At 37.1% G+C, this 27076-nt stretch overlaps 1 protein-coding gene across 2 annotated transcripts in view; it reads right to left on the bottom strand.

The window, feature by feature from the left end:
• The window catches only part of LOC124544946 (protein HIRA-like), a 205381-nt gene that overhangs the window by 151912 nt on the left and 26393 nt on the right, over nucleotides 1-27076 (bottom strand). For both annotated transcript variants that reach the window (XM_047123692.1, XM_047123693.1), the window contains 2 exons: nucleotides 16239-16418; nucleotides 11034-11194 (listed from right to left, as the gene is read on the bottom strand). In XM_047123692.1, coding sequence (XP_046979648.1) covers nucleotides 11034-11194; nucleotides 16239-16418 — 341 coding nt within the window. The remainder of the gene's footprint in view (nucleotides 1-11033; nucleotides 11195-16238; nucleotides 16419-27076) is intronic.

The raw sequence follows: 27076 nt of genomic DNA, 5'->3' as shown, positions 1-27076 counted from the left end.
GACAGGATTACTACAAAATATTTAGCAGACAATTACAATGGTGTGACTCTCCAATATTAATGTAAAAAGATAAAAATAATAAGATGGCCCAAAGCGACTGGAAAAATACAGAAATTTTAGCAGGGACATTAAACAAGTTACTAAAATGTAAACTACTGCAAATAAACACAGATACTCCTATTAAAACACCAGCAGAAAATATAAACCCATACACAATCCATGAAGTCTACAAAGCTTTGAAAGAGCTCAAAAACTACAAAGCAAGTGGAGAACACCAAATATTAGTGAAACTTTGGAAATATGCAGTAGAATCAGTGAAGATATCGCTACACCAATACACAGAGAAAATCTGCAACAACAAAGAACTATCTGAACATTGGACTGCAGCTATAGTCACTACACAAAAAAGGAGACAAACAAAATCCACACAACTGCAGAGGAATGATAACACATATGAAGTCAATAGAAGAATTTTATATAATCTTTGTAAAGATCAACTTGAACTGGAACTAGGATAATGCCAGAAGAATTTATGTCTTGGAGAAGCTAGCCAGAACAAATAATCAATTTGAAATTGGTAATGGATTATTATAAAGGGAGGAACATATAAAAACAGGAAGTTGTAACCTTGGTAAACTTCAAAAAAGCTTATGATTATATTCACAGGTCTTCAATGATGAAGATACAAAGGAATTTGAGATGCCATCCCAAATTAATAAATATGATAAAATTAACTCAAAAAAACACCAACTCTAAAGTAAAGTTCAGAGGAGAAACATCTGAGCCATTTATGATTAAAATAGGGTTAAGACAGGGAGACAGTTAATCACCATAATGGTACAAGGAAAATGCTCAAAACATAAGAATTGGAACCAAGAAAGACCAAATAAACTTAAACAGCTTGGGATTCACAGATGAGTCGGTGTTCCTAGTTAATAACAGTCAACAAGACAGAAATCCAATAACAAGCCTACAAAATAACAACAATCAATAGGATTCCAGACACCATTCGAAAAGACTGAGCAGATCCACTAGTAATCAACCACATAACAGTAAATAACAGGAAAGTAAAAATAGAGAAATAATTTAAATACCTAGGAGAAATTATAACACACAAAGATGAGAAACCTGGATGGGAAGAAAGAACTAATAAAATGATAACATTTTTTGGGACATTGTCATAGGAAAAACAGTGACCTTTATAATATTATAATTTATTTCAGAACACACACTTGTGCTCACATTTAAGTTGTCTATTTTCGTTGACAAGGTGCAGGTCCACATGCGCTAGCAAGGAGAACACTGCTCAAAAAGCTTAAATTTAACATGATCTACATACAACAAAAAGAGTCTATCAATCAAGGCTTAAAACATTACAGGATGGCGATTCAACAGAAATGAAACTCCTTTCAAAGTCACTTAGAAAAGTAGAATTGACATAATCCCAAAAGCAGGGAAAAAATACCCGGAACGTGTATTAATAAGAAATATCAAAAAGATGGACAATGGCAGATTGCTCCAAATAAAGTGATGTACAATGAATGAGAGCCAATTACAGACACTATATGGGGAAAAAAGAATCTCTCTTTTTTGGTCACAGGTGTGAGGACCCCTGAAAAACATAAAAATATGATTCAAATTAAAAACAGACAAACAATATAAAATACAAGGAGTATTTACAGATGAGGAATGATAAAAAAGGTTGGAGCACATGAAACGGTACTGGGCAATTCGGAAAGAAAACTTATTGATGATGATGATCAGAAAATTTCTGACTGAAGTGGTCCAATGAGGCCACAAAAGCAGAACATGGATACGACACATCAATCTGTGTTTAGTTCTATAGTTTCTATTAAGTCTCAAACCTCTCACTGAGCAATGACAATGTTCCAGCTTCAACAGCTAAATATTTAATAAATTCTACATACTACTCCTGTCATGACCTGACATCTTAAAACGACTTCCTTTAGTTAATAGCAATTTTGAAGCAGTAGGTTTAGATGTGGACAGGAAGGTATGTCAGAAGTATTTTGCAAGTTTTCTCCAGTGCAAGAATAACAGCAATTTGTTATTATTATTATTATTATTATATTATTATTACTAACTTGATTGGCCATGCTGAACCACATTCCATGTTCACTTTCTCTTTGAAGATTGGACTACTTGCTTTTTGTGCACAGTCCAGTATTTTTCATTTGTTCCAAACACAATTTTCTTAACCCGTCTGAAGTATCTACCAGTCTTCTGTACATCATTTCTGCTGAAAATTTATTGTTCATAAGGAGAGTGTTGATTTTGTTTTTGTTCTCTGCATCAGTAATTCTAAGTCCGACTGCTTCAAGATCTTGTTGAATTTCTTTGGCCCACTGTCCTCCTGTCTTCTTTCCGAGACTTCTCATCACTAGTTGTTTTAAAATCCTGTTATCGGGGAGTCATAAGACATGAAAGAAATATGAGATTCTTTTCTTTTTCTTTGTGCTGGTCATTGGGACAGACTTTCACAAGTATAAGTTGCTTCCGGGAGAGTTACAGTTTTGTAATGTTGGATTGTAGTGTCTACTAACGGGCATTTCTTATTATATGTTGACCAGGTTAGAAATTGTGCTTTTTTCATTTTGTTGGTTCTATTTATCCATGTTGCTTTCCACCCAAGTAGTGCAAAATAATTTCTCCAAGATATTTGAACTGTAGAACTATGTTAATTGATTCATCATTTATGAAGATTTTATCTATACATAGAGGTTTCATGGGCATGGTTTCAGATTCCTGTATTTGAAGCAATTTTCTGGAAACTTGTGATCTGAGCATGAACTTCTTCTATGTCACGGGCTTAGAGAGATAAATTGTCAGCAAACCCAGGGTAGTTTGCTCTTATTGCTGATTTTCCTCCAATTTTGATTTTACATGGATTTTCTTTTTGCCAGATTGTCATGATGTAATAGAGGGCCACATTGGAAATCAAAGGGGACAATCCATCACCTTGTCTGAGTCCTGTTTTTATTGTGAAAGCTTTTGACATTTCTCCTCTAAATTTGACCTTTGAATTTGTGTTAGTTAAAGTTAGCTGAATGAGTTTTCCCAGTGTGGGATGGCGGCCATATGATCTAAGGATTTTTAGAAGTGTGGTTCCTATGAACACTATTATACGTTTTTTTTTTCCAAATCTATGAATGGGATGAATAACTGTTTGCTTCTACACTTGTAACACTCCGTTATTAGTTTCAGGCTAAGAATTTGGTCTGCGCACCTTCTGTATGGTCAAAATCATCCTTGGTATTCTCCAAGTTGTTGTTCCATAATGTTTTTCATCCTATTGTAAATTATGCGGGAGAAAATTTTTTATGTGCAGTCCAGAAGGTTTATTCCTCTTTAATTATCTTTAAAAATTAAAAAAAATAAAAAATAAAAAAAAGCTGAATGGATTTGAATTTTAAAATTTTCCCGGCTGCAAGCCCGAAATTTGTTTCAACAATTTATGTATTATTCCTGAGGTCCGGTGCTCTGGAATTTTCTCTGTGATCCACATTTCAATTAGATGTTGGTGGAATTTATGACCGCACATTTTCCAGCATTCTTCCAGATTTCTGCAAATACATAGTCTTCACCACATGCCTTGTAATATTTTTGTTCCTGAATTTCACCTCTACCTCTTTGATAGTTGGAGGGCCTATTAGCTCTGGGGTGGTTAAAATAGGTGCTTCAGTGTCTACTTGAAATGTTTCCAGTGGGCCATCACAATTTAAAAGTTTATTGAAAGTCTCTGCAAGGATCTCTGCATTTTCTTGATTACTATGCCCCAACTTTCCTGACTTATCTCCCAGCAGCAATGTTGGGAACTCATACTTTTTAAGATATCTCCCATAGGTTTTGTAATAATCTCTTGACTGTTTCTTCTGGAAGTGTTCTTCTATCTTCTCTATGGTATTTTAAGATGTTTGTGTTTTGTCTGTCTGATGATTTTATGATTTGACTTTCTTTGCTTCATAAGTTCTAGATGTGATTCTTCAGACTTTTGGACTTGATGCTTTATCCAAGCTTGGTGTCTTCTTTCTAATGCCTTCATTCCACCACTCATGTTTCTTCCTAGGATTTATTGGAGCCAACTCTTCTGCTATGGATTTTAATTTAGTTGTTAATTCTACTAGCGTATTATAGTTGATAGATCCTTCACCTGATTTCCTAGCGTATTTCCTCATTTTTTGTTAAGATGGTTGGGTTGAATTTTCTTCTAGTTTTTTTCTGAGATCTTTTCTTTACCATTGGTGTTAATTTTTTTATTTTGATCTTCAGGACATAGTGGTCTGACCCTGAGTCTTCACCTCTTAAAACTTTGACACTGTAGATTTCACGATGGTGAAATTTACCCCTAAATATATGATCCAGTTGCCATTCCCTCTTATTATTAATAATTAGAACCAAAATTTTTAAGTTCCATATGTATACATATGTTAAAACAAAGAGTCTGGAAGCCACTCACTGAAGATTTTGTAATGCACAATTAGATGACACACTTCTCTCAAGCTCAACTGGAACCTGATTCAACATTTGGGTTTTATCTGAATGCCAAATAGGTATTTTCGACAAAGGCGACACACAGAGTTTATGTAAGGAAATTAAAAGTAGGCATTCGGATTCTGGGGGTCTACAGCAGTGTGCGAAAGATGAGTCAGAGCATCCTGAAACCTACCTTAAGCAAGCAACAAATAATTTGATAAACAAACAGAGAGCTATACTCGAAAACTGAAAAACTAACTGATGTAATGAGGAAGAGGAGGCTGCAGTGTTTTGGACATGTATTCAGAATCAATAAGAACAGACTGACCAAGTGGATATTCACATTACTCAATAGCTACAAATCCAAGCCCGCATAGTTCATAAGAGATTGAAAAGGACATGGAAAATGCTGGAATTGCAACGGACACAATAGAAAACAGAACATATTTCAGAAAGGCAGTTCGAAAGGCAGAATTTCAGGAGAGAAAGAAAACAACTAGACAATATTGGACCCAAGAAGAAAGGGAACAACACTCTTAAAGGATGAAGGAAATTTGGAAACTAAGGAAATCTAATACAACAAAGAGTAGCCAAAGTTGATTCATCGTACCCTCCAAATGGGTTATTTGAAAGAAGAAGAAGAGTTTATGTATGTCCTCTGCAAGAAAACTCAACACTTTAGTTATCAATAGTGGTACAATTTTTTATTACTCAGGGCTTGAAGTGTAGTTGTTATCTTGTAGTGACATTTTATGTATATTATACCAGCACATTGCAATTTTTTTTTAAAGTAATGTTCAAGTACTTACTTCCATATCTCATCATTGACATTGTGGCTGTCAAATAAGACCATGTATCGGATTTGTAGTGCAGAATGAGTTGGTTTTGATTAGATATATTCTTTTCTCAACAAAGGATGTTGTTGCTGAGTAATTTTTGGTTTAAATTTTTGTTTTCTATAAATTTGACAGCTTTCCTTGACAAAGTCGATGATGTTGTATCATTACATATTTATCTTATTCATCTATGGAATTATATAGTGCTTATAGATTCTCTGTGCGGGTTTGTATGAATAGTCTTTCCCTATCATAATATCTATTTTGACAAACCTTTTAATAAAATTTTTATGTTTAAGTTCACTCTGTTCACTTAGGGGTTTTTGTGTGTGTGTTTCTATTTCTTCTAAAAGGGCCATTATTGGATGTTGTTGTTGTTGTTGTTGCTGTTAAGGTCTTCAGTTCAGAGACTGGTTTGATGCAGCTCTCCATGCTACTCTATCCTGTGCAAGCTTCTTCATCTCCCAGTACCTACTGCAACCTACATCCTTTTGAATCAGTTTAGTGTATCCATCTCTTGGTCTCCCTCTACGATTTTTACCCTGCATGCTGCCCTCCAATACTAAATTGGTGATCCCTTGATGCCTAAGAATATGCCCTACCAACCAATCCCTTCTTCTAGTCAAGTTGTGCCACAAATTTTTCTTCTCCCCAATTCCATTCAAAACCTCCTCATTAGTTATGTGATCTACCCATCTTATCTTCAGCATTCTTCTGTAGAACCACATTTCGAAAGCTTCTATTCTCTTCTTGTCTAAACTATTTATCGTCCACATTTCAATTCCATACATGGCTACACTACATACAAAAACTTTCAGAAACGATTTCCTGACACTTAAATCTATACTCAATGTTAACAAATTTCTCTTCTTCAGAAACACTTTCCTCGCAATTTCGAGTCTACATTTAATATCCTCTCTACTTCGACCATCATCAATTATTTTGCTCCCCAAGTAGCAAAACTCATTTACTACTTTAAATGTCTCATTTCCTAATCTAATTCCCTCAGCATCACCCTATTTAATTTAACTACATTCCATTACCTTTGTTTTGCTTCAGTTGATGTTCATCTTATATCCTCCTTTCAAGACACTGTCCATTCTGTTCAGCTGCTCTTCGAGGTCCTTTGCTGTCTCCGACATAATTACAATGTCATTGGTGAACCTCAAAGTTTTTATTTCTTCTCCACGGATTTTAATACCTACTCCGAATTTTTCTTTTGTTTCCTTTACTGCTTGGTCAATATACAGATTGAATAACATTGGGGATAGGCTACAACCCTGTCTCACTCCCTTCCAAACCACTGCTTCCCTTTCATGCCCCTCTACTCTTATAGCCGCACATCTTGTTTCTGTACACATTGTAAATAGCCTTTCGCTCCCTGTATTTTACCCCTGAAAGACAGTATTCCAGTCAACGTTGTCAAAAGCTTTCTCTAAGTCTTCACATGTTTGCCTTTCTTTAATCTATTTTCTAATATAAGTTTTAAGATCAGTATTGCCTCATGTGTTCCAACATTTCTATGGAATTCCCCAAGGTCGGCTTCTACCAGTTTTTCCATTCGTCTGTAAAGAATTCGTGATAGTATTTTGCAGCTGTCACTTATTAAACTGATAGTTCGGTAATTTTCGCATCTGTCAACACCTGCTTTCTTTCGGACTGGAATTATTGTATTCTTCTTCAAGTCTGAGTATATTTTGCCTGTCTCGTACATCTTGCTCACTAGATGGTAGAGTTTTGTTAGGCCTGACTCTCCAAAGCTGTCAGTAGTTCTAATGGAATGTTGTCTACTCCCGGGGCCTTGTTGCAACTTATGTCTTTCAGTGCTCTGTTAAACTCTTCACACAGTAACATATCTCCTATTTCTTCTTCATCTACATCCTCTTCCACTTCCATAAATTTGCCCTCAAGAACATCGCCCTTGTATAGACCCTCTATATACTCCTTCCACCTTTCTGCTTTCCCTTCTTTGCTTAGAACTGGGTTTCCATCTGAGCTCTTGATATTCATGCAAGTGGTTTTCATTTCTCCAAAAATCTCTTTAATTTTCCTGTAGGCAGTATCTATCTTACCCCTCATGAGATAAGCCTCTACATCCTTACATTTGTCCTCTAGCCATCCCTGCTTAGCCATTTTGCACTTCCTGTCGATATCATTTTTGAGACATTTGTATTCCTTTTTGCCTGCGTCACTTACTCCATTTTTATATTTTCTCCTTTCATCAATTAAATGCAATCTCTCTTCTGTTACCCTAGCGATTCTATTAGCCCTTGTCTTTTTACCTATTTGATCCTCTGCTGCCTTCACTACTTCATCCCTCAGAGCTACCCATTCTTCTTCTACTGTATTTCTTTCCCCCATTCTTGTCAATTGTTCCCTTATGCTCTCCCTGAAACTCTATACAACCTCTGGTTTAGTCAGTTTATCCAGGTCCCATCTCCTTAAATTCCCACCTTTTTGCAATTTCTTCAGTTTTAATCTACAGTTCATAACCAATAGACTGTGGTCAGAGTCCACATCTGCCCCTGGAAATGTCTTATAAGTTAAAACCTGGTTCCTGAATCTCTGTCTTACCATTATATACTCTATCTGAGACCTCCCAGAATCTCCAGGCTTCTTCCATGTATACAACGTTCTTTCATGATTCTTGAACCAAGTGTTAGCTATGATTTAGTTATGCTCTGTACAAAATTCTACCAGGATGCTTCCTCTTTCATTCCTTACTTCCATTCCATATTCACCTACTATGCTTCCTTCTCTTCCTTTTCCTACTATCGAGCTCCAGTCACCCATGACTTAAATTTTCATCTCCCTTCACTATCTGAATAATTTCTTTTATCTCATGATACATTTCACCACTTTCTTTGTCATCTGCGGAGCTAGTTGGCATGTAAACTTGTACTACTGTGGTAGGCTTCGTATCTATCTTGGCCACAATAATGCGTTCACTATGCTGTTTGTAGTAGCTTACCCACATTCCTATTATGCTATACATTATTAAGCCTACTCCTACATTACCCCTACTTGATTCTGTATTTATAACCCTGTATTCACCTGACCAGAAGTCTTCTTCCTTCTGCCACCAAACTTCACTAATTCCCACTATATCTAACTTTAACCTTTCCATTTCCCTTTTTAAATTTTCTAACCTACCTGCCCAATTAAGGGATGTGACATTCCACGCTCTGATCCACAGATGGCCAGTTTTCTTTCTTCTTTAGGTATTATATGTAGAATTTTCATTGCATGATAAAATTAGTTATATTATGGTTTTCTGTTTTCAATTGGGCAAAAAAAGTGGAGGGATTTGTATCTCTATTGCTGGACTGCTCTCAATATACAGAAAATTTCATCCTGTCTGGCTTATATAGAATTTTTTGCAATCATTACAACTGATTTTATATTAATGCTGACATAAAACTAACACAAAAAACGCCAAGATGGAAAACCACATACATACATAGGAAATATATCAGACAAATTAAATTCATTACTAAATTCTTAACATAAAACGTCAAGTTACCTCGAATTTATTATTTTAACAGAAACTTAAAATCCCAAGTACAATCAGGCAAGTTAACAAGAGGGCTTTGAAAATATAAGACTCTGCTTATATCTCTTTCAGCACAATAGTTTCATGTTCAACCACTAGAGAGCACCCGGTACTACATTTGTAGCCTGGCTGTCCTGTTTTGGTTGATGTGGTTGCTATAAGATATCATCTTTACTGTGTGCAGCTTTGGATATTTGACAACAAACTTTGCGCTTTCTCCTATATTGTTGTTTAAGCAATGCTTTCAAAAAATATTTGCTATAGCAAGCCTGAATTTGACACTGAGTTTAGCAGCTCAGAAAGTGAAGAAGAATATGATGTTACTTCATTAGAGACTGAAAGTGATGACAGTTCGTCAGCAGGGTGATAAGTGCTCACCAGTGGAACAACATGAAACACATCCATTGTGCTCCATACAACTCCTCCAAAGTTTATGTTCACAGGAAACATTCTGAAATACATGGTTAGATTTCACAGCTATACAAAAACTAAAAAATGAATTCAAGTTTCACTATATTTTAGTCAAAGTTCAGTGCCCAAATATACATGGGATTTTATTATTGGTGATTTTCAAAACTTTGTAACTCATTATTTTGAGCTTTCTAAGTTGTCTTCATATATCTGTAAGTGCTGCCATTCGTTACAGGATGTTTTCATTAATAAAAAAAATAATCATTTTTTGGAACATAATTTTTTTAAAAAATTGGTAAGTTATGGGGTTAAAAAATAATACAGTGAGATAACATAAAAACAAAAATCCAGGCCAGCAAACAAAAACACCAACACACAAGTATCCAGGACTATATTAAATCAATTTTAATGATAGTAAAAATTCTATGTAAACCAAACAGAATGAAATTTTCTGATCAGATATTGAGAACACACCTGAAAGAATGACACAAATCTCTCAAAATTTTTCTGCCATATGAAAACAGAAACCCAAAACATAAAGCAGTCTGAGCACACAATGAAAATCCTACATATAATACCAAAAGGCCCAATAATGACCCTTTTAGAAGAAAGAGAAATAGACACTACACATACAAAAATGCCCAGACAAGATCCTAAACGAATTGACTTAACTCAAGCATAAAAATTTTATTGAAAATTTTGTCAAAATTTTAGGACGTGGTAAAAAATAACATGATATGCAAAGAATACTCATACAGACCTATACAAAGAATATATAACCACCACATAACTGTACCGATAAAAAAATTAATATGTAACCATACAATATAATTGGCTAATGTGAAGTGAAGCTGTTAAAAATTAATAAAAAATGAAAATTTCAACTACAAAATACAATAAGCAGCAAAATTTGACAGCCACAATGTCAATGATGAGATATGAAAATGAGTATTCGACACACTGTTACTAAACCAATCAGATATATAACATAAAAATTGTATATATTAATAGCACATTTTAACTGCAGATCACCTGCAGCCAAAATAAACTTGCCAAAATAAACTTACCACCTAACTACACAACTCTACAATCAAGCTTCAGAAAATAGCAGCAGTATCCTGAAATAATATACATAAAATGTATCTACTTTATTTATCAAATTATTAATGTACTCCAGGAGTAAGGGTTTGAGTATATTCTTGTATTCCTAGTGTTCATTTTATGTATCAGATAACTCTGAGATGATCAAATTCAATTAACAATGTTCCTAAGCCTTGCCAGCAATGCTGTTGCAATATGCAACAGTACAGTTACATTTGACCTTATTTCATTCAAATGGCATGCATTCATTACCTCAATCACAGCACCCCATTTCAAATACCTGTGTCAGTTACATAAACAAAGGGAAAGAAAATATGCCAATCAACAAACAGATTATTCAGAAAGCCACAGTGAAACAATCAACAGGTTTTGAAATCTGACTCCATCCTAAAATGATACCTTCTGGTTTGGTAGAGTTAAAAATTGAATTCCTAGTAGGAGTTTCTTGGACACATTTATGATCTAATACTGTTAATGTTCTACCCTCTCAGATATAAAACAAGGAGCAGTATTTCTACAATGTAATTACTTAAATAAGGACACCAGTACGTTACCAGCCATTGAAGTCAACATTCATATTAACATGAAAATTCGTAGAATAATATTTGCGCAAAATTATAATTTTAAGAGATAAAAACCTCTTCAAATGGTTCAGTGATGACTGAATCCTCTTTCCAGTCTGCTGTTCTCCAAACCCTCAATGTCTTGTCATCAGATTGTGAAGCCATATATTTGCCTACAGGATCCCATGCAACACCCTTCACTAGTCCAGAATGACCTTTCAGTACTGCTACCATTTCTGTAAGAAGATGAAAACTGGGGACTTAATTCATGAAAATATTCTATGCATTCTCTTATTCCTAACATAAGCTGAAGAAGAAACTGCCTTGCTTTAAGTATCATTATCACAGGCAGGAAACTGTTAATCACCACAATTGTGTATCTATTGTTAGCTATACCTTTAACAATTTAAAAAAACAGACAGAAAATACAAAAAAACTATAATAGGCTGTAGGAGTGTGTACTATAATGGACTGAGACTCAAATATTGAAGTATATGATACATATGTTTACGAATCACCTTGATGTACGATATTTAATATATTACTCGATACACTGTATCTTTTATCACATTATCTTATATTTAAACCTAAGTGAAATTATTCCACAGTTATTATTCTTTATTTGATACTATCTGTGATTACTAAATGTCTCACAAATGACAAGTCAGTCATTCTAGTTTATTTACAAAAATACGATACTTTGAATTTTCATGCATGTATCTTCCTGTTTTGTTAGGATGGTAACTCCTAATTCAGAATGATGAATTTTCACTTGGATAATCCAATTTTGTAAAATTAACAAAAATAAAGTCCCAGAAAAAAACACTTAGTAATGTCCGGTCTGATTACTGAAACTGTATAGTGTTCTTTAGATCATGACCTTCAACACAGCTCATAAAATAATTAGGTGCAGTAAATAATTTGACTACAGCATTGAAGCCTCTGTAAATGAGAGTAATTTAAATAATTAAGCACCTTGACAGTAATTTCATGAAGAGATTCATTTCATGAAAGTTTGCACAGAAAATCAAAAAATTTCTCCTTCTTTTTATAAAGCCTAATGTCGCACCAGAATATTTGTGAATACGTAATTTTCATTTTAAGGTAATTAAAGTAACTGTTTTAATAAAACACTTGTAAGCTTGTGTTTGTTACATTAATATACATACTAAAGTGGCTGTGTCAGCGCAGTTAGTTAGTAATTGTTGAAGATATACGATGGCAGTAGTTGTATGAAGTTATGCTGAATATATTGTATGTTGAAATATCTTTGAGGAAACGACCAGATGCCAAACTTGAACTCCTACAACTGTTAGCTTCCAAAAAATTATGTAATAATGTATGTACAACAGCAAATTATTGACAATTTTAAAATGTTGCTGAAAATAATATTAATATAATAGAGGGAAACATTCCACGTGGGAAAAATATATCTAAAAACAAAGATGATGAGACTTACCAAACAAAAGCGCTGGCAGGTCGATAGACACACAAACAAACACACAAAATTCTAGCTTTCGCAACCAACGGTTGCTTCGTCAGGAAAGAAGGTAGGAGAGGGAAAGATGAAAGGATGTGGGTTTTAAGGGAGAGGGTAAGGAGTCATTCCAATCCCGGGAGCGGAAAGACTTACCTTAGGGGGAAAAAAGGATGGGTATACACACTCGCACACACACACATATCCATCCGCACATACACAGACACAAGCAGACATTTGTAAAGGCAAAGAGTTTGGGCAGAGATGTCTCGACTGACATCTCTGCCCAAACTCTTTGCCTTTACAAATGTCTGCTTGTGTCTGTGTATGTGCGGATGGATATGTGTGTGTGTGCACGCGAGTTTATACCCGTCCTTTTTTCCCCCTAAGGTAAGTCTTTCCGCTCCCGGGATTGGAATGACTCCTTACCCTCTCCCTTAAAACCCACATTCTTTCGTCTTTCCCTCTCCTTCCCTCTTTCCTGACGAAGCAACCGTTGGTTGCGAAAGCTAGAATTTTGTGTGTATGTTTGTGTTTGTTTGTGTGAAAATAATATTAATGATATGAATATAATAGGGAAACATTCCACGCGGGAAAAATATACAAATATATGAAAATAATATTAATGGAACAGTGAAAACCTCTTTCCTCATCACCTTAGCCAGCTTCATCCTGACCCACAACTTCTTCACTTTTGAGGGCCAGACATACCAACAATTAAAGGGAACAGCCATGGGCACCAGGATGGCCCCCTCGTACGCCAACCTATTCATGGGTCGCTTAGAGGAAGCCTTCTTGGTTACCCAAGTCTGCCAACCCAAAGTTTGGTACAGATTTATTGATGACATCTTCATGATCTGGACTCACAGTGAAGAAGAACTCCAGAACTTCCTCTCCAACCTCAACTCCTTTGGTTCCATCAGTTTCACCTGGTCCTACTCCAAATCCCATGCCACTTTCCTTGACGTTGACCTCCACCTGTCCAATGGCCAACTTCACACGTCCGTCCACATCAAACCCACCAACAAGCAACAGTACCTCCATTATGACAGCTGCCACCCATTCCACATCAAACGGTCCCTTCCCTACAGCCTAGGTCTTCGTGGCAAACGAATCTGCTCCAGTCCGGAATCCCTGAATCATTACACCAACAACCTGAAAACAGCTTTCGCATCCCGCAACTACCCTCCCGACCTGGTACAGAAGCAAATAACCAGAGCCACTTCCTCGTCCCCTCAAACCCAGAATCCCCCACAGAAGAACCACAAAAGTGCCCCACTTGTGACAGGATACTTTCCGGGACTGGACCAGACTCTGAATGTGGCTCTCCAGCAGGGATACGACTTCCTCAAATCCTGCCCTGAAATGAGATCCATCCTTCATGAAATCCTCCCCACTCCGCCAAGAGTGTCTTTCCGCCGTCCACCTAACCTTCGTAACCTGTTAGTTCATCCCTATGAAATCCCCAAACCACCTTCCCTACCCTCTGGCTCCTATCCTTGTAACCGCCCCCGATGCAAAACCTGTCCCATGCACCCTCCCACCACCACCTACTCCAGTCCTGTAACCCGGAAGGTGTACACGATCAGAGGCAGAGCCACGTGTGAAAGCACCCACGTGATTTACCAACTGACCTGCCTACACTGTGATGCATTCTATGTGGGAATGACCAGCAACAAACTGTCCATTCGCATGAATGGACACAGGCAGACAGTGTTTGTTGGTAATGAGGATCACCCTGTGGCTAAACATGCCTTGGTGCACAGCCAGCACATCTTGGCACAGTGTTACACCGTCCGGGTTATCTGGATACTTCCCACCAACACCAACCTATCCGAACTCCGGAGATGGGAACTTGCCCTTCAGTATATCCTCTCTTCTCGTCATCCGCCAGGCCTCAATCTCCGCTAATTTCAAGTTGCCGCCACTCATACCTCACCTGTCTTTCAACAACTTCTTTGCCTCTACACTTCTGCCTCGACTGACATCTCTGCCCAAACTCTTTGTCTTTAAATATGTCTGCTTGTGTCTGTATGTGTGGATGGATATGTGCGTGTGTGCGAGTGTATACCTGTCCTTTTTCCCCCTAAGGTAAGTCTTTCCGCTCCCGGGATTGGAATGACTCCTTACCCTCTCCCTTAAAACCCACTTCCTTTCGTCTTCCCCTCTCCTTCCCTCTTTCCTGATGAGGCAACAGTTTGTTGCGAAAGCTTGAATTTTGTGTGTGTGTTTGTGTTTGTTTGTGTGTCTATCGACCTGCCAGCACTTTTGTTCGGTAAGTCACCTCATCTTTGTTTTTATATATGAAAATAATATTAAGTTGACATATGTCCCTACAACATCAGGACATGTACTGATGAAGGGAATAAGCTGAAATAAGCTAATATATTAAAATAAAATATCAAGCAGCACATTGTTTTCCAGTTCTCTGCATAATACTGTATGAAGATGGCTGTAAAATCAAGATTTGAAATTGGATTGATCTGCAAAAGCAAATCAAAGTTTGTTAAAATTTGTTAATCTGTCCGCTGGGCTGGAAAGAAATAAGTGGGAAGTCATACACAAATGTTGTCAGGATTTTATTTATGTCTAAGAGCACAGGACCCCTTTATTCAACAACAAAGTGAAGAATTCACATTATAGTGAAGACGCTGAGTTGCAGATAGGCACAACGTAAAGACTCTCCGGAAGTGAGCCTTCATCAGAAATAAATAAAACACACACACACACACACACACAAATGCAACTCACAACTCACACACACATGAATATAGAGACTGTTGTCAGGTGTGTGTGTGTGTGTGTGTGTGTGTGTGTGTGTGTGTGTGTGTGTGTGTGTGTGTGTGTTTTCTGATGAAGGCTTAGTTGGCTGAAAGCTCACTTCCTGACAGTCTTTTTGTTGAGCCTACTTGCGAGTCAGCATTTCTGCTACATGGTGAGTAGAGCAAATATCCTTTTCATGTTATTGTTACATTCCATTCAGGATTTTCCATTGGTTGAATTCACGTTATCTTATTCTCACTATTATCTGATAAAATACTGACTCTAGATAATATGTACTGAATTAGAGTTCCAACTAATTCATCTGCAAAATAAATAAAAGTCAAATAATAACTTCTTATTTAAACCAGCAGAGCGTGATGTTAAGAGTACCTGTGGCATTATCAATACAAGATATTGCTTATTTTTAAATAACACAATCAAATAAATGGTCCACTGAAGGTGCAATAATGTGCTGAAACACGTACAGGTGCAGAAAAAACAAACTAATGATGTCTTACACAAGGCAGAACTATAGTACAACTTTTTAACCATTAATTTCCACTATATATAAGACAAATGCCATTAATATTTATTCTTCACGAGCAAAAATTATTTTCTGTTGCTTATGATATGATCAGGTTTTCATCTGTTTTAACATGCCACGCTTTTCAGAACACATATTTGTAGGACCAACTCTCATCTGAGCACTACCTTATAAACAAGAAATTGCCTATCATCTGACAATTGTGTGCTTCTGTAATGCCACAAAAATCTGCATATTATTCAATATTCTAAGATTATTTGTTTGTGAACTACATTTAATTCAGGAGACTGGATTTACTAAAACAAAAAACAACCTTAATAAGAGGAACTCCTCTAAGTTGGTTTATTTTCATCTAATTTGTTTTCCAAAAGCCTATGAGGTACCTTTACAGATATTTATCACAAACGATAGTTCAAGTAGTTGCCTATTTATGAAGCAACGGACTGCTTCGTGTTTCAAAACTTTATGTATGAAATGTATAAATCATTGTTATTACCTGGCATCTTAAGAGCATTCCACACAATCACTGTGTTGTCAACAGAACAAGACGCAAGCCACGCATCATGTGGAGACCATGCCATATCCAGGACATCACCATTATGTCCACGCAAAGTCATGCAGCAACGCCAACTCTCGACATTTACTTTCCCAACACTTCCAAAAACATTTGTTGCACCTGCAATGTTACAATGCTTTCTGAAGAAAAGTTATCATGTATATGATATAGGAAAAACCAAATACTGTAAAATGTGACTAACAAGAGTCCCACAAAAGAATTACAACACACTTATCAAATAGGGTTGGGGCTACAAGACACAGAGTGAATATCTAAAACAATGGAAAATCCAGGATGGAATAACGACAATATTATAAAAAGGATAGATTTCATCTTACCATAAAGTAGAAATGTTGAGGCGCAACAAAATACTGCTAAACAAGTAAGCTACACACAGCACACGCACATTCACGCAAATGCAACTCTTCATACAGTTTTGCCTTAGCAGCCAGAGACAGTGGACAGTGGTCGTGTGCAGTTGCATGAATATGTGTGTGTGCTTTTTGTGTAATTCAAGAGAAGGCTTTTTGGCTGAGGTGAAAGTTCACTTGTTTAGCAGTCTTTTTGTTGTGTCTGTCCAACAGTGAACATATACATGCACAGAGGGGGAGAAAAACAACCAGATAGTCATTTCTGAGCAGGGGGACTTCAAATTCTACAAAATTTCTCAAATAATCGAAGGTCAGAAATGTACCATTATGGTGCCACAGCCACAAAATGACAGCCGATCGGTGACAAGCATGTGCATGTGTGCGCATTTAAACTATCGTGCCACAGCAAATACCTGTTATGCTAAGTAGTGCAGTTAATAATCAACTTAGCTGAAGATAATGGTTTCAAGTGAACAGTCATAGCTAGGTAAATTTTAAATTCTCATCCAAGAGTGTTTACGTTTCATTCACATTTTCTTTGATGTTTCATGACTAGTAAATCAGTTACTTGTATGCATAACTACCATATCACCTTAAAATTATTAAGATAATTAGCTGCGCTGCATTGTTAGGCATATCCAAGCACCATCACTTAACAGGATGTCATTTTATGGCTATAGTTCCACAACGAATCACTTCCAAGCTACAGTTATTTTGAAAATTTTATAGGTATAAGTTAACATGAACCATGGACCTTGCCCTTGGTGGGGAGGCTTGCATGCCTTAGTGATACGGATAGCCACACCATAGGTGCAACCATAATGGAGGGATATCTGTTGAGAGGCCAGACAAACATGTGGTTCCTGAAGAGGGGCAGCAGCATTTTTAGTAGTTGCAGGGACAACAGTCTGGATGATTGACTGATCTGGCCTTGTAACATTATTCAAAATGGCTGAAAGCAAGAGGAAACTACAGCGTTATTTTTCCAAGGTCATGCAGCTCTACTGTATGATTAAATTATGATGACATTCTCTTGTGTAAAAAATTCCAGAGGTAAAATAGTCCCCCATACGGATCCCCGGGCGGTGACTACTTAGGACGTCATTATCAGGTGAAACAAAACTGGTGTTCTATGGATCAGAGTGTGGAATGTCAGTAGGTTAGAAAATTTAAAAAGGGAAATGGATAGGTTAAAGCTAGATATAGTGGGAATTAGTGAAGTTCAGTGGCAGGAGGAACAAGACTTTTGGTCAGGTGAATACAGGATTATAAATACAAAATCAAATATGGGTTATGCAGGAGTAGCTAAAATAATGAATAAAAAAATAGGAATATGGATAAGCTATAATGACCAGCATACTGAACGTATTATTGTAGCCAAGATAGATACGAAGCACACACCCACTACAGTAGTACAAGATTAATATGCCAACTAGCTCTGCAGATGAGGACGGCATGGACGAAATGTATGGTGAGATAAAAGAAATTATTCAGATAGTTAATGGAGATGAAAATTTAATAGTCATGGGGGACTGGAATTCGATAGTAGGAAAAGGAAGAGAAGGAAAAGTAGTAGGTGAATATGGACTGAGATAAAGAAATGAAAGAGGAAGCAACCTGGTAGAAGATTGCACAGAGCATAATTTAATCACTGCTAACACTTGGTTTAAGAATCATAAAAGAAGGTTCTATATGTGGAAGAGACCTGGAGATACTGGAAGGTTCCAGATTGATTATATTATGGTAAGACAGAGATTTCATAACCAGGTTTTAAATAGTAAGACATTTCAGGTGCAGATGTGGACTCTTACTACAATTTATTGATTATGAATTGCAGATTAAAACTGAAGAAACAGCAAACTAGAATGTTTCAGAGGGAGCATTAGAGAATGACTGACAAGAACAGGGGAAAGGAATACTGTAGAAGAAGAATGGGTAGCTTTGAGAGATGAAAGAGTGAATGCAGCAGAGGATCAAGTACGTAAAAAGAGGAGCAATAGTAGAAATCCTTGGGTAACACAAGAGAGATTGAATTTAATCGATGACAGAAGAAAATATATTGTGTCTCATAACATACATGATCAAAATCATTTGATTCAGGTACAGGAGACACTTCAAAGTTTGGTAAAATTTACCATAGACATAGAAAGTTGAAGTCTACATTTGTTGTTGTTGTGGTCTTCAGTCCTGAGATTGGTTTGATGCAGCTCTCCATGCTACTCTATCCTGCGTAAGCTCCCTCATCTCCCAGTACCTACTGCAACCTACATCCTTCTGCATCTGTTTAGTGTATTCATCTCTTGGTCTCCCTCTATGATTTTTACCCTCCACGCTGCCCTCCAATGCTAAATTTGTGATCCCTTGATGCCTCAGGACATATCCTACCAACCGATCCCTTCTTCAAGTCAAGTTGTGCCACAAACTTCTCTTCTCCCCAATCCTATTCAATACCTCCTCATTAGTTGTGTGATCTACCCACCTAATCTTCAACATTCTTCTGTAGCACCACATTTTGAAACCTTCTATTCTCTTCTTGCCCAAACTATTTATCGACCATGTTTCACTTCCATACATGGCTACACTCCATACAAATACTTTCAGAAACGACTTCCTAACACTTAAATCTATACTGATTGTTAACAAATTTCTCCTCTTCAGAAACGCTTTCCTTGCCATTGCCAGTCTACATTTTATATCCTCTCTACCTCGACCGTCATCAGTTATTTTGCTCCCCAAATAGCAAAACTCCTTTACTACTTTAAGCGTCTCATTTCCTAATCTAATTCCCTCAGCATCACTTGACTTAATTCGACTACATTCCGCTATCCTCGTTTTGCTTTTGTTGACATTCATCTTATATCCTCCTTTCAAGAGACTGTCCATTCCATTCAACTGCTTGTCCAGGTTCTTTGCTGTCTCTGACAGAATTACAATGTCACCGGCGAACCTCAAGGTTTTTATTTCTTCTCCAAGGATATTAATACCTACTCCGAATTTTTCTTTTGTTTCCTTCACTGCTTGCTCAATATACAGATTGAATAACATCGGGGAAAGGATACAACCCTGTCTCACTCCCTTCCAAATCACTGCTTCCCTTTCATGCCCCTCTACTCTTATAGCCGCCATCTTGTTTCTGTACACATTGTAAATAGCCTTTCGCTCCCTGTATTTTACCCCTGAAAGACAGTATTCTAGTCAACATTGTCAAAAGCTTTCTCTAAGTCTACACATGTTTGCCTTTCTTTAATCTATTTTCTAAGATAAGTTGTAAGGTCAGTATTGCCTCATGTGTTCCAAGATTTCTATGGAATCTAAACTGATCTTCCCCGAGGTTGGCTTCTACCAGTTTTTCCATTCATCTGTAAATAATTCGCGTTAGTATTTTGCAGCAGTGACTTATTAAACTGATAGTTCAGTAATTTTCACATCTGTCAACACCTGCTTTCTTTGGAATTGGAATTATTATATTCTGCTTCAAATCTGAGGGTATTTCACCTGTCTCATACATCTTGCTCACCAGATGGTAGAGTTTTGTCAGGACTGGCTCTCCCAAGGCCGTCAGTAGTTCTAATGGAATGTTGTCTACTCCCAGGGCCTTGTTTCAACTCAGGTCTTTCAGTGCTCTGTCAAACTCTACACGCAGTATCATATCTCCCATTTCATCTTCATCTACATCCTCTTCCACTTCCATTACATTGTCCTCAAGTACATCACCCTTGTATAGACACTCTATATACTCCTTCCACCTTTCTGCTTTCCCTTCTTTGCTTAGAACTGGGTTTCCATCTGAGCTCTTGATATTCATACAAGTGGCTCTCTTTTCTCCAAAGGTCTCTTTAATTTTCCTGTAGGCAGTATCTACCTTACCCCTAGTGAGATAAGCCTCTACATCCTTACATTTGTCCTCTAGCCATGCCTTCTTAGCCATTTTGCACTTCCTGTCGATCTCATTTTTGAGACGTTTGTATTCCTTTTTGCCTACTTCATTTACTGCATTGATATATTTTCTCCTTTCATCAATTAAATTCAATATTTCTTCTGTTACCCAAGGATTTCTACTAGCCCTCGTCTTTTTACCTACTTAATCCTCTGCTGCCTTCCCTCAGAGCTAACCATTCTTCTTCTATTGTATTTTTCCCCCAATTCCTGTCAATTGTTCCTGTATGCTCTTCCTGAAACTCTGTACAATCTCTGGTTTGGTCAGTTTATCCAGGTCTCATCTCCTTAAATTCCCACCTTTTTGCAGTTTCTTCAGTTCTAATCTACAGTTCATAACCAATAGATTGTGGTCAGAGTCCGCATCTGACCCTGGAAGTGTCTTACAAGTTTCCCTTCAGTACCTGAATAATTTCTTTTATCTCATCATACATTTCATCAATTTCTTCATCATCTGCAGAGCTAGTTGGCATATAAACTTGTACTACTGTAGTAGGTGTGGGCTTCATGTCTATCTTGGCCACACTAATGCAATCACTATGCTGTTTGTAGTAGCTTATCCGCACTTCTATTTTTTTATTCATTATTAAACCGACTCCTGCATTACCCTTATTTGATTTAGTATTTATAACCCTGTACTCGCCTGACCAGAAGTGATAATAATAATAATAATAATAATAATAATAATAATAATAACAATTATAAAAATAACATCTAAAAATCTAACACTAAATTACCCTAGCTCAAATTATCATGTCATCCTCTAAAAATTCTTCTATCAAATAGTAACATGTCTCCCACAGAATCTGACGTACTCTTATTTTCAGGATCTCTGGCTTAACATTAAATATATTTTTGCCCATTAATTTGTTATTATTGTCATCCCAAATACTGTGGAGCCTGTTCATATAATTTCAATTTGTGTGTGGGAAGCATAAAATTATTTTTATTTCTTGTGTTGTGTACGTGGATAAATTGATTTTCCTCAAATAATTTTTGCCTGCTATGTAGGAAGATAATAATTTCATAAATGTATATCGAGGCTACAGTTAGGATTTGCAGTTGTCGCAATAATGGGCGACAAGATTCTTTTTTGTGTACGGTACACATGTATCTGATAATTTTTTTCTGAAGTTTCAGCATACGAGATACTTTACTTGAACTTCCCCAGAAAATTACACCATACCTAATTACAGATTCAAAATAACTATGGTATGCTATTGTTCGTGTACTCATGTCTGTAGAATTTGCAAGTATCTGCATTGCAAATGCAAAACTGCTTAGTTTATTTGATAATGAGTCAATATGTGTGTTCCAGTTCAAGAACTTTTCCACATTTAGTCCTAGAAATTTGACAGTGTCAACTTCTTCTATAAGTTGATTATTGCATTGTATTTTAAGCTCTCCACATTTTGAGTGTTTGGTTTGGAAATGTCCCATATGGGTTTTTGCAATGCTCAGTTTCAACCCATTTAACTGGAACCAGTTCTCTAGGGTATCCAGTGTGCTCACAATGAAGCTTGGAATTTTTTCTGCATCACCATCTTCAATTAAAACCCAAGTACTGATGGCAAACAGAACTGATGGGGAATTGATATTTGTGAATAAGTCATTTACATAGAATAGGAACAAGTTAGACCCAAATTGGAGCCTTGAGGCACACCTTGTGATACAGAACTCCACTTCGAAAAATAATTCACCACATTTGAAGTGATAGTTACCCTTTGTTTTCTGTTCTGCAGGTACAATGTAAGCCATTCGAGAGTACTGCCCTTAAACCCATACTTATCTAATTTGCAGATAAGCAAGGCATGGTTTACAGAGTCGAAAGCTTTAGTAAGATCACAGAAAATACCAGCAACTTTGCTCCTCTGGTCCAGTGCTTTGCATATCTTTTCAATAAAGTTATTTGCTGTATCGAGGGTGTTTTTTCCTGGTTGGAATCCAAATTGATTATTTATAGTAATATCATTTTGCACAATAAAATTTTGTATCTGGTTTGCAGCTACTCTCTCAAACACTTTCGACAAGATTGGAAGAATAGAAATAGGATGATAGTTTCCCATGTGTTCCCTCGACCCTTTCTTGAACAGAAATCTGACTTCGGCATACTTCAACACATCAGGAAAGCATCCCTGTTGAAAAGATTGATTAATTATTTTAGTTAGTGGAGGTGCTGTTATGTGATACACAGCTTTAATCACTTTAGTCAGAATCTCATTCCACCCAGCTGAGTTTTTATTTTTTAATCATAATATAATATTTTGCACATGCTTTATTGAGACTTTTTTAAAATCTGTGACATACTCAGCTCCTTGCTGGAATCCAAAGGGGTTTACTTTACTCTGATTCTCTACTATATCGACATCTGACTTTGCCACATTTATAAAGAATTCATTTAAACACTCCGATATTTGAGCTGGGTTTACAATAAGGCTATCATTTACTTTAATTCTAGATATTTCATTTCTATTAATTCTGACACCTACCTCTGATTTGACAACAGACCACACTGCCTTTGTTTTGCTTTTATGTTGTGAAATGAACTAATTGTTTGGCATTTGTTTGGTTGCTTTCACAACTTTTTTTGAAGGTAGCTTTATAAAGTCTAACATATTCAGTAAAATACCTATTTTTATTAAATATTTCAGTTCATTATGTAGTTGCCTCTTCCTAGCACCAGAAATTTTTATACCCAGAGTTATCTATTTAACTTTAGCAGTGATGCAATAAATGAAGCACACAAAAGGGAATATAAACTTCTAAAAAATGAGATCAAAAGGAAGTGCTAAATGTCTAAACAGGAATGGCTAGAGGACAAATGTAAGGATGTAGAGGCATATATCACTAGGGGTGAGATAAATGCTGTCTATAGGAAAATCAAAGAGACCTTTGGAGAAAAGAGAACCACCTATATGAATATCAAGAGCTAAGACAGAAAACCAGTCCTAAGCAAAGAAGGGAAAGCAGAAAGATGGAAGGAGTAGTTAGAGAGTCAGTACACAGCATATATACTTGAGGGAAATATTTTCGAAATGAAAGAGGATGTTGATGAAAATGAGAAGGAAGATATAATATTGCATGAAGAATTTGACATAGCACTGAGAGACCTAAGTCGAAACAAGGCCCAGGGAGTAGACAACATTCTGTTAGAGCTACTGATAGCCTTGCGAGGCCCAGCCATGACAAAACTTTTCCGTCTGGTGAGCAAGGTGTTTGAAACACCCAGACTTCAAGAAGAATACAATAATTTCAATTCCAAAGAAAGCAGCTGTTGACAGGTGTGAAAATTACCGAACTATCAGTTTAATAAGTCACGGCTGCAAAATACTAACATGAATCCTTTACGGAAGAATGGAAAAACTGGTATAAGTCGACGGAAAAACTGGTATAAGTCGACCTCAGGGGAGACCAGTTTGGATTCCATAGAAATGTAGAGATGTGAGGCAATACTGACTTTACGACTTCCAATAGAAGACAGGTTAAGGAAAAGCAAACCTACATTTATAGCATTTGTAGACTTAAAGAAAGCTTTTGACAATGTTGACTGGAATACTCTTTTCATATCTAAAGGTGGCAGGGCTAAAATACAGGGAGAGAAAGGCTATTTAAAATTTGTACAGAAACCAGATGACAGTCATAAGAGTTGAGGGGCACGAAAGGGAAGCAGTGGTTGAGAAGGCAGAGAGATAGGGCTGTAGCCTATCCCAAATGTTATTCAATCTGTATATTGACCAAGCAGTAAAGAAAACAAAACAGGGAGAAGAAATAAAAACTTTGAGGTTTGGCACCGACATTGCAATTCTGTCAGAGACAGCAAAGGACTTGGAAGAACAGCTGAACACAATGGGCAGTGTCGTGAAAGGAGGGTATAAGACAAACATCAACAAAAGCAAAACAAAGATAATGGAATTTAGTCTAATTATATCAGGTGATGCAGGGGGAATTAGACCAGGAAATGAGACTCTTAAAGTAGTAGATGACTTTCACTATTTGTGAAGCAAAATAACTGATGATGGTTGAAGTTAGGAGGATATAATTGCAGACTGGCAGTGTCAAGAAAAGCATTTCAAAAGAAAAAATGAAATGAATATATGGCATTTATTGGCCGGGATATCCCTTCCGGGGTTCAGCCGCTGTATTGCAAGTCTTTTTAGTTGAAGCCACTTCGGTGACTTGCGTGTCAGTGATGATGAAATGATCATGAACACACAACACCAAGTCCCCTGCCGGGAATCGAACCCGGGCCCCCTAGCGTGGTAGGCGGTAAAGTTACTGCTGTGCTAAGGAGGCGGACATTTCAAAAGAAGAGAAATATAGTAACATCAAGTACAGATTTAACGGTCAGGAAGCCCTTTCGTAGAGTATTTGTATGGAGCATAGCCATGTATTGAAGTGAAACATGGATGATGAAGAGTCTAGACAAAAAGAGACTAGAAGCATTTGAAATGTGGTGCAACAGAAGACTGCTGAAGATTAGATGGATAGACCATATAACTAACAATGAGGTACTGAATAAAATTGGAGAGAAAAGGAATTTCTGGTACAACGTGACTAGAAGAAGGGATCAGTTGGTAGTATACAGTTAGAGACGTCAAGGGATCATCATTTTAGTACTGGAGGGAATCGTACAGGGAGACAAAGAGATGAATACAGCAAGCAGATTCAGAAGGGTATAAGTTGCTGTAGTTCCTTGGAGATGAAGAGGCTTGCACAAGATAGAGTAGCATGGAGAGTTGCATCAAACCAGTCTTTGGACTGAAGACCACCACCACCACCACCACCACCACCACCACCACCACCGACAACAACACCAAATTAATATGCAAGAATCTCTAGAGGAGGTTATTGCATTTACAATCAAACTTTTTCTTTCTTGGCACATTTTAAAATCATCCCTTCTTGTAAGAAGGTAATAATAATACAAATATTTCTATTAAAAGGTTGGTAGCTTTTTCAATGGTGGATCATTTTAAGTTTCTGGTATCTCACAGCATATAGCAAGTATCTGGAAAGTAATGATGTAAAATATTAACCCTGCATTGCATGGTGTTGTCATGCAGCAAAAAACTGTAAACTTACATATAATGTTAAGAAAAACACTTGTATATGCATGATGTACACATCTGGCAACACACACAGTCTGGATGCATCGACCCAGACTGTGTTTAGCGGCAATCTTTGGTGAAGGTCGAGCTGTAGTGGTACTGTGAACGGCTGAAAGCAAGGGGAAACTACAGCTGTAATTTTTCCAGAGGGCATATAGCTTTACTGTATGGTTAAATGATGATGGCGTCCTCTTGGGTAAAATATTCTGGAGGTAAAATAGTCCCCCATTCGGATCTCCAGGCAGGGGCTACTCAAGAGGACGTCGTTATCAGGAGAAAGAAAACTAGCATTCTACAGATCGGAGCATGGAATGTCAGATCCCTTAATCTGGCAGGTAGGTTAGAAAACTTAAAAAGGGAAATGGATAGGTTAAGGTTAGATATAGTGGGAATTAGTGAAGTGTGAAATCAGCTGCCAGCTAGATCACATCTAAATTGTTTTTGAAGGTATATAAAATGATAGCCTCTCAACAGAGAGGCAGTCCGGATGATTGACTGATCTGGCCTTGTAACACTAACCAAAATGCCCTTGCTGTGCTAGTACTATGAACGGCTGAAAGCATGGGGAAACTACAGCTGTAATTTTTCCAGAGGGCATACAGCTTTACTGTATGGTTAAATGATGATGGCGTACTCTTGGGTAAAATATTCCAGAGGTAAAATAGTCCCCCATTCGGATCTCCGGGCAGGGACTACTCAAGAGGACATCGTTATCAGGAGAAAGAAAACTGGCATTCTACGGATCGGAGCGTGGAATGTCAGATCCCTTAATCTGGCAGGTAGGTTAGAAAACTTAAAAAGGGAAATGGATAGGTTAAGGTTAGATATAGTGGGAATTAGTGAAGTTCGGTGGCGGGAGGAACAAGACTTCTGGTCAGGCGAGTACAGGATTATAAATACCAAATCAAATAAGGGTAATGCAGGAGTCTGTTTGATAATGAATAAAAAAATAGAAGTGCGGGTAAGCTACTACAAACAGCATAGTGATTGCATTAGTGTGGCCAAGATAGACATGAAGCCCACACCTACTACAGTAGTAGTACCAGTTTATATGCCAACTAGCTCTGCAGATGATGAAGAAATTGATGAAATGTATGATGAGATAAAAGAAATTATTCAGGTAGTGAAGGGAGACGAAAATTTAATAGTCATGAGTGACTGGAATTCGAGAGTAGGAAAAGGGAGAGAAGGAAACATAGTAGGTGAATATGGATTGGGGGTAAGAAATGAAAGAGGAAGCCGTCTGGCAGAATTTTGCGCAGAGCACAACTTAATCATAGCTAACACTTGGTTCAAGAATCATAAAAGAAGGTTGTACACATGGAAGAATCCCTGGAGATACTAGAAGGTATCAGATAGATCA

This window comes from Schistocerca americana, chromosome 8 (assembly GCF_021461395.2).
Source record: "Schistocerca americana isolate TAMUIC-IGC-003095 chromosome 8, iqSchAmer2.1, whole genome shotgun sequence".
Lineage (NCBI taxonomy): Eukaryota > Metazoa > Arthropoda > Insecta > Orthoptera > Acrididae > Schistocerca > Schistocerca americana.
This window is presented reverse-complemented; position numbering and strand designations above follow the sequence as displayed.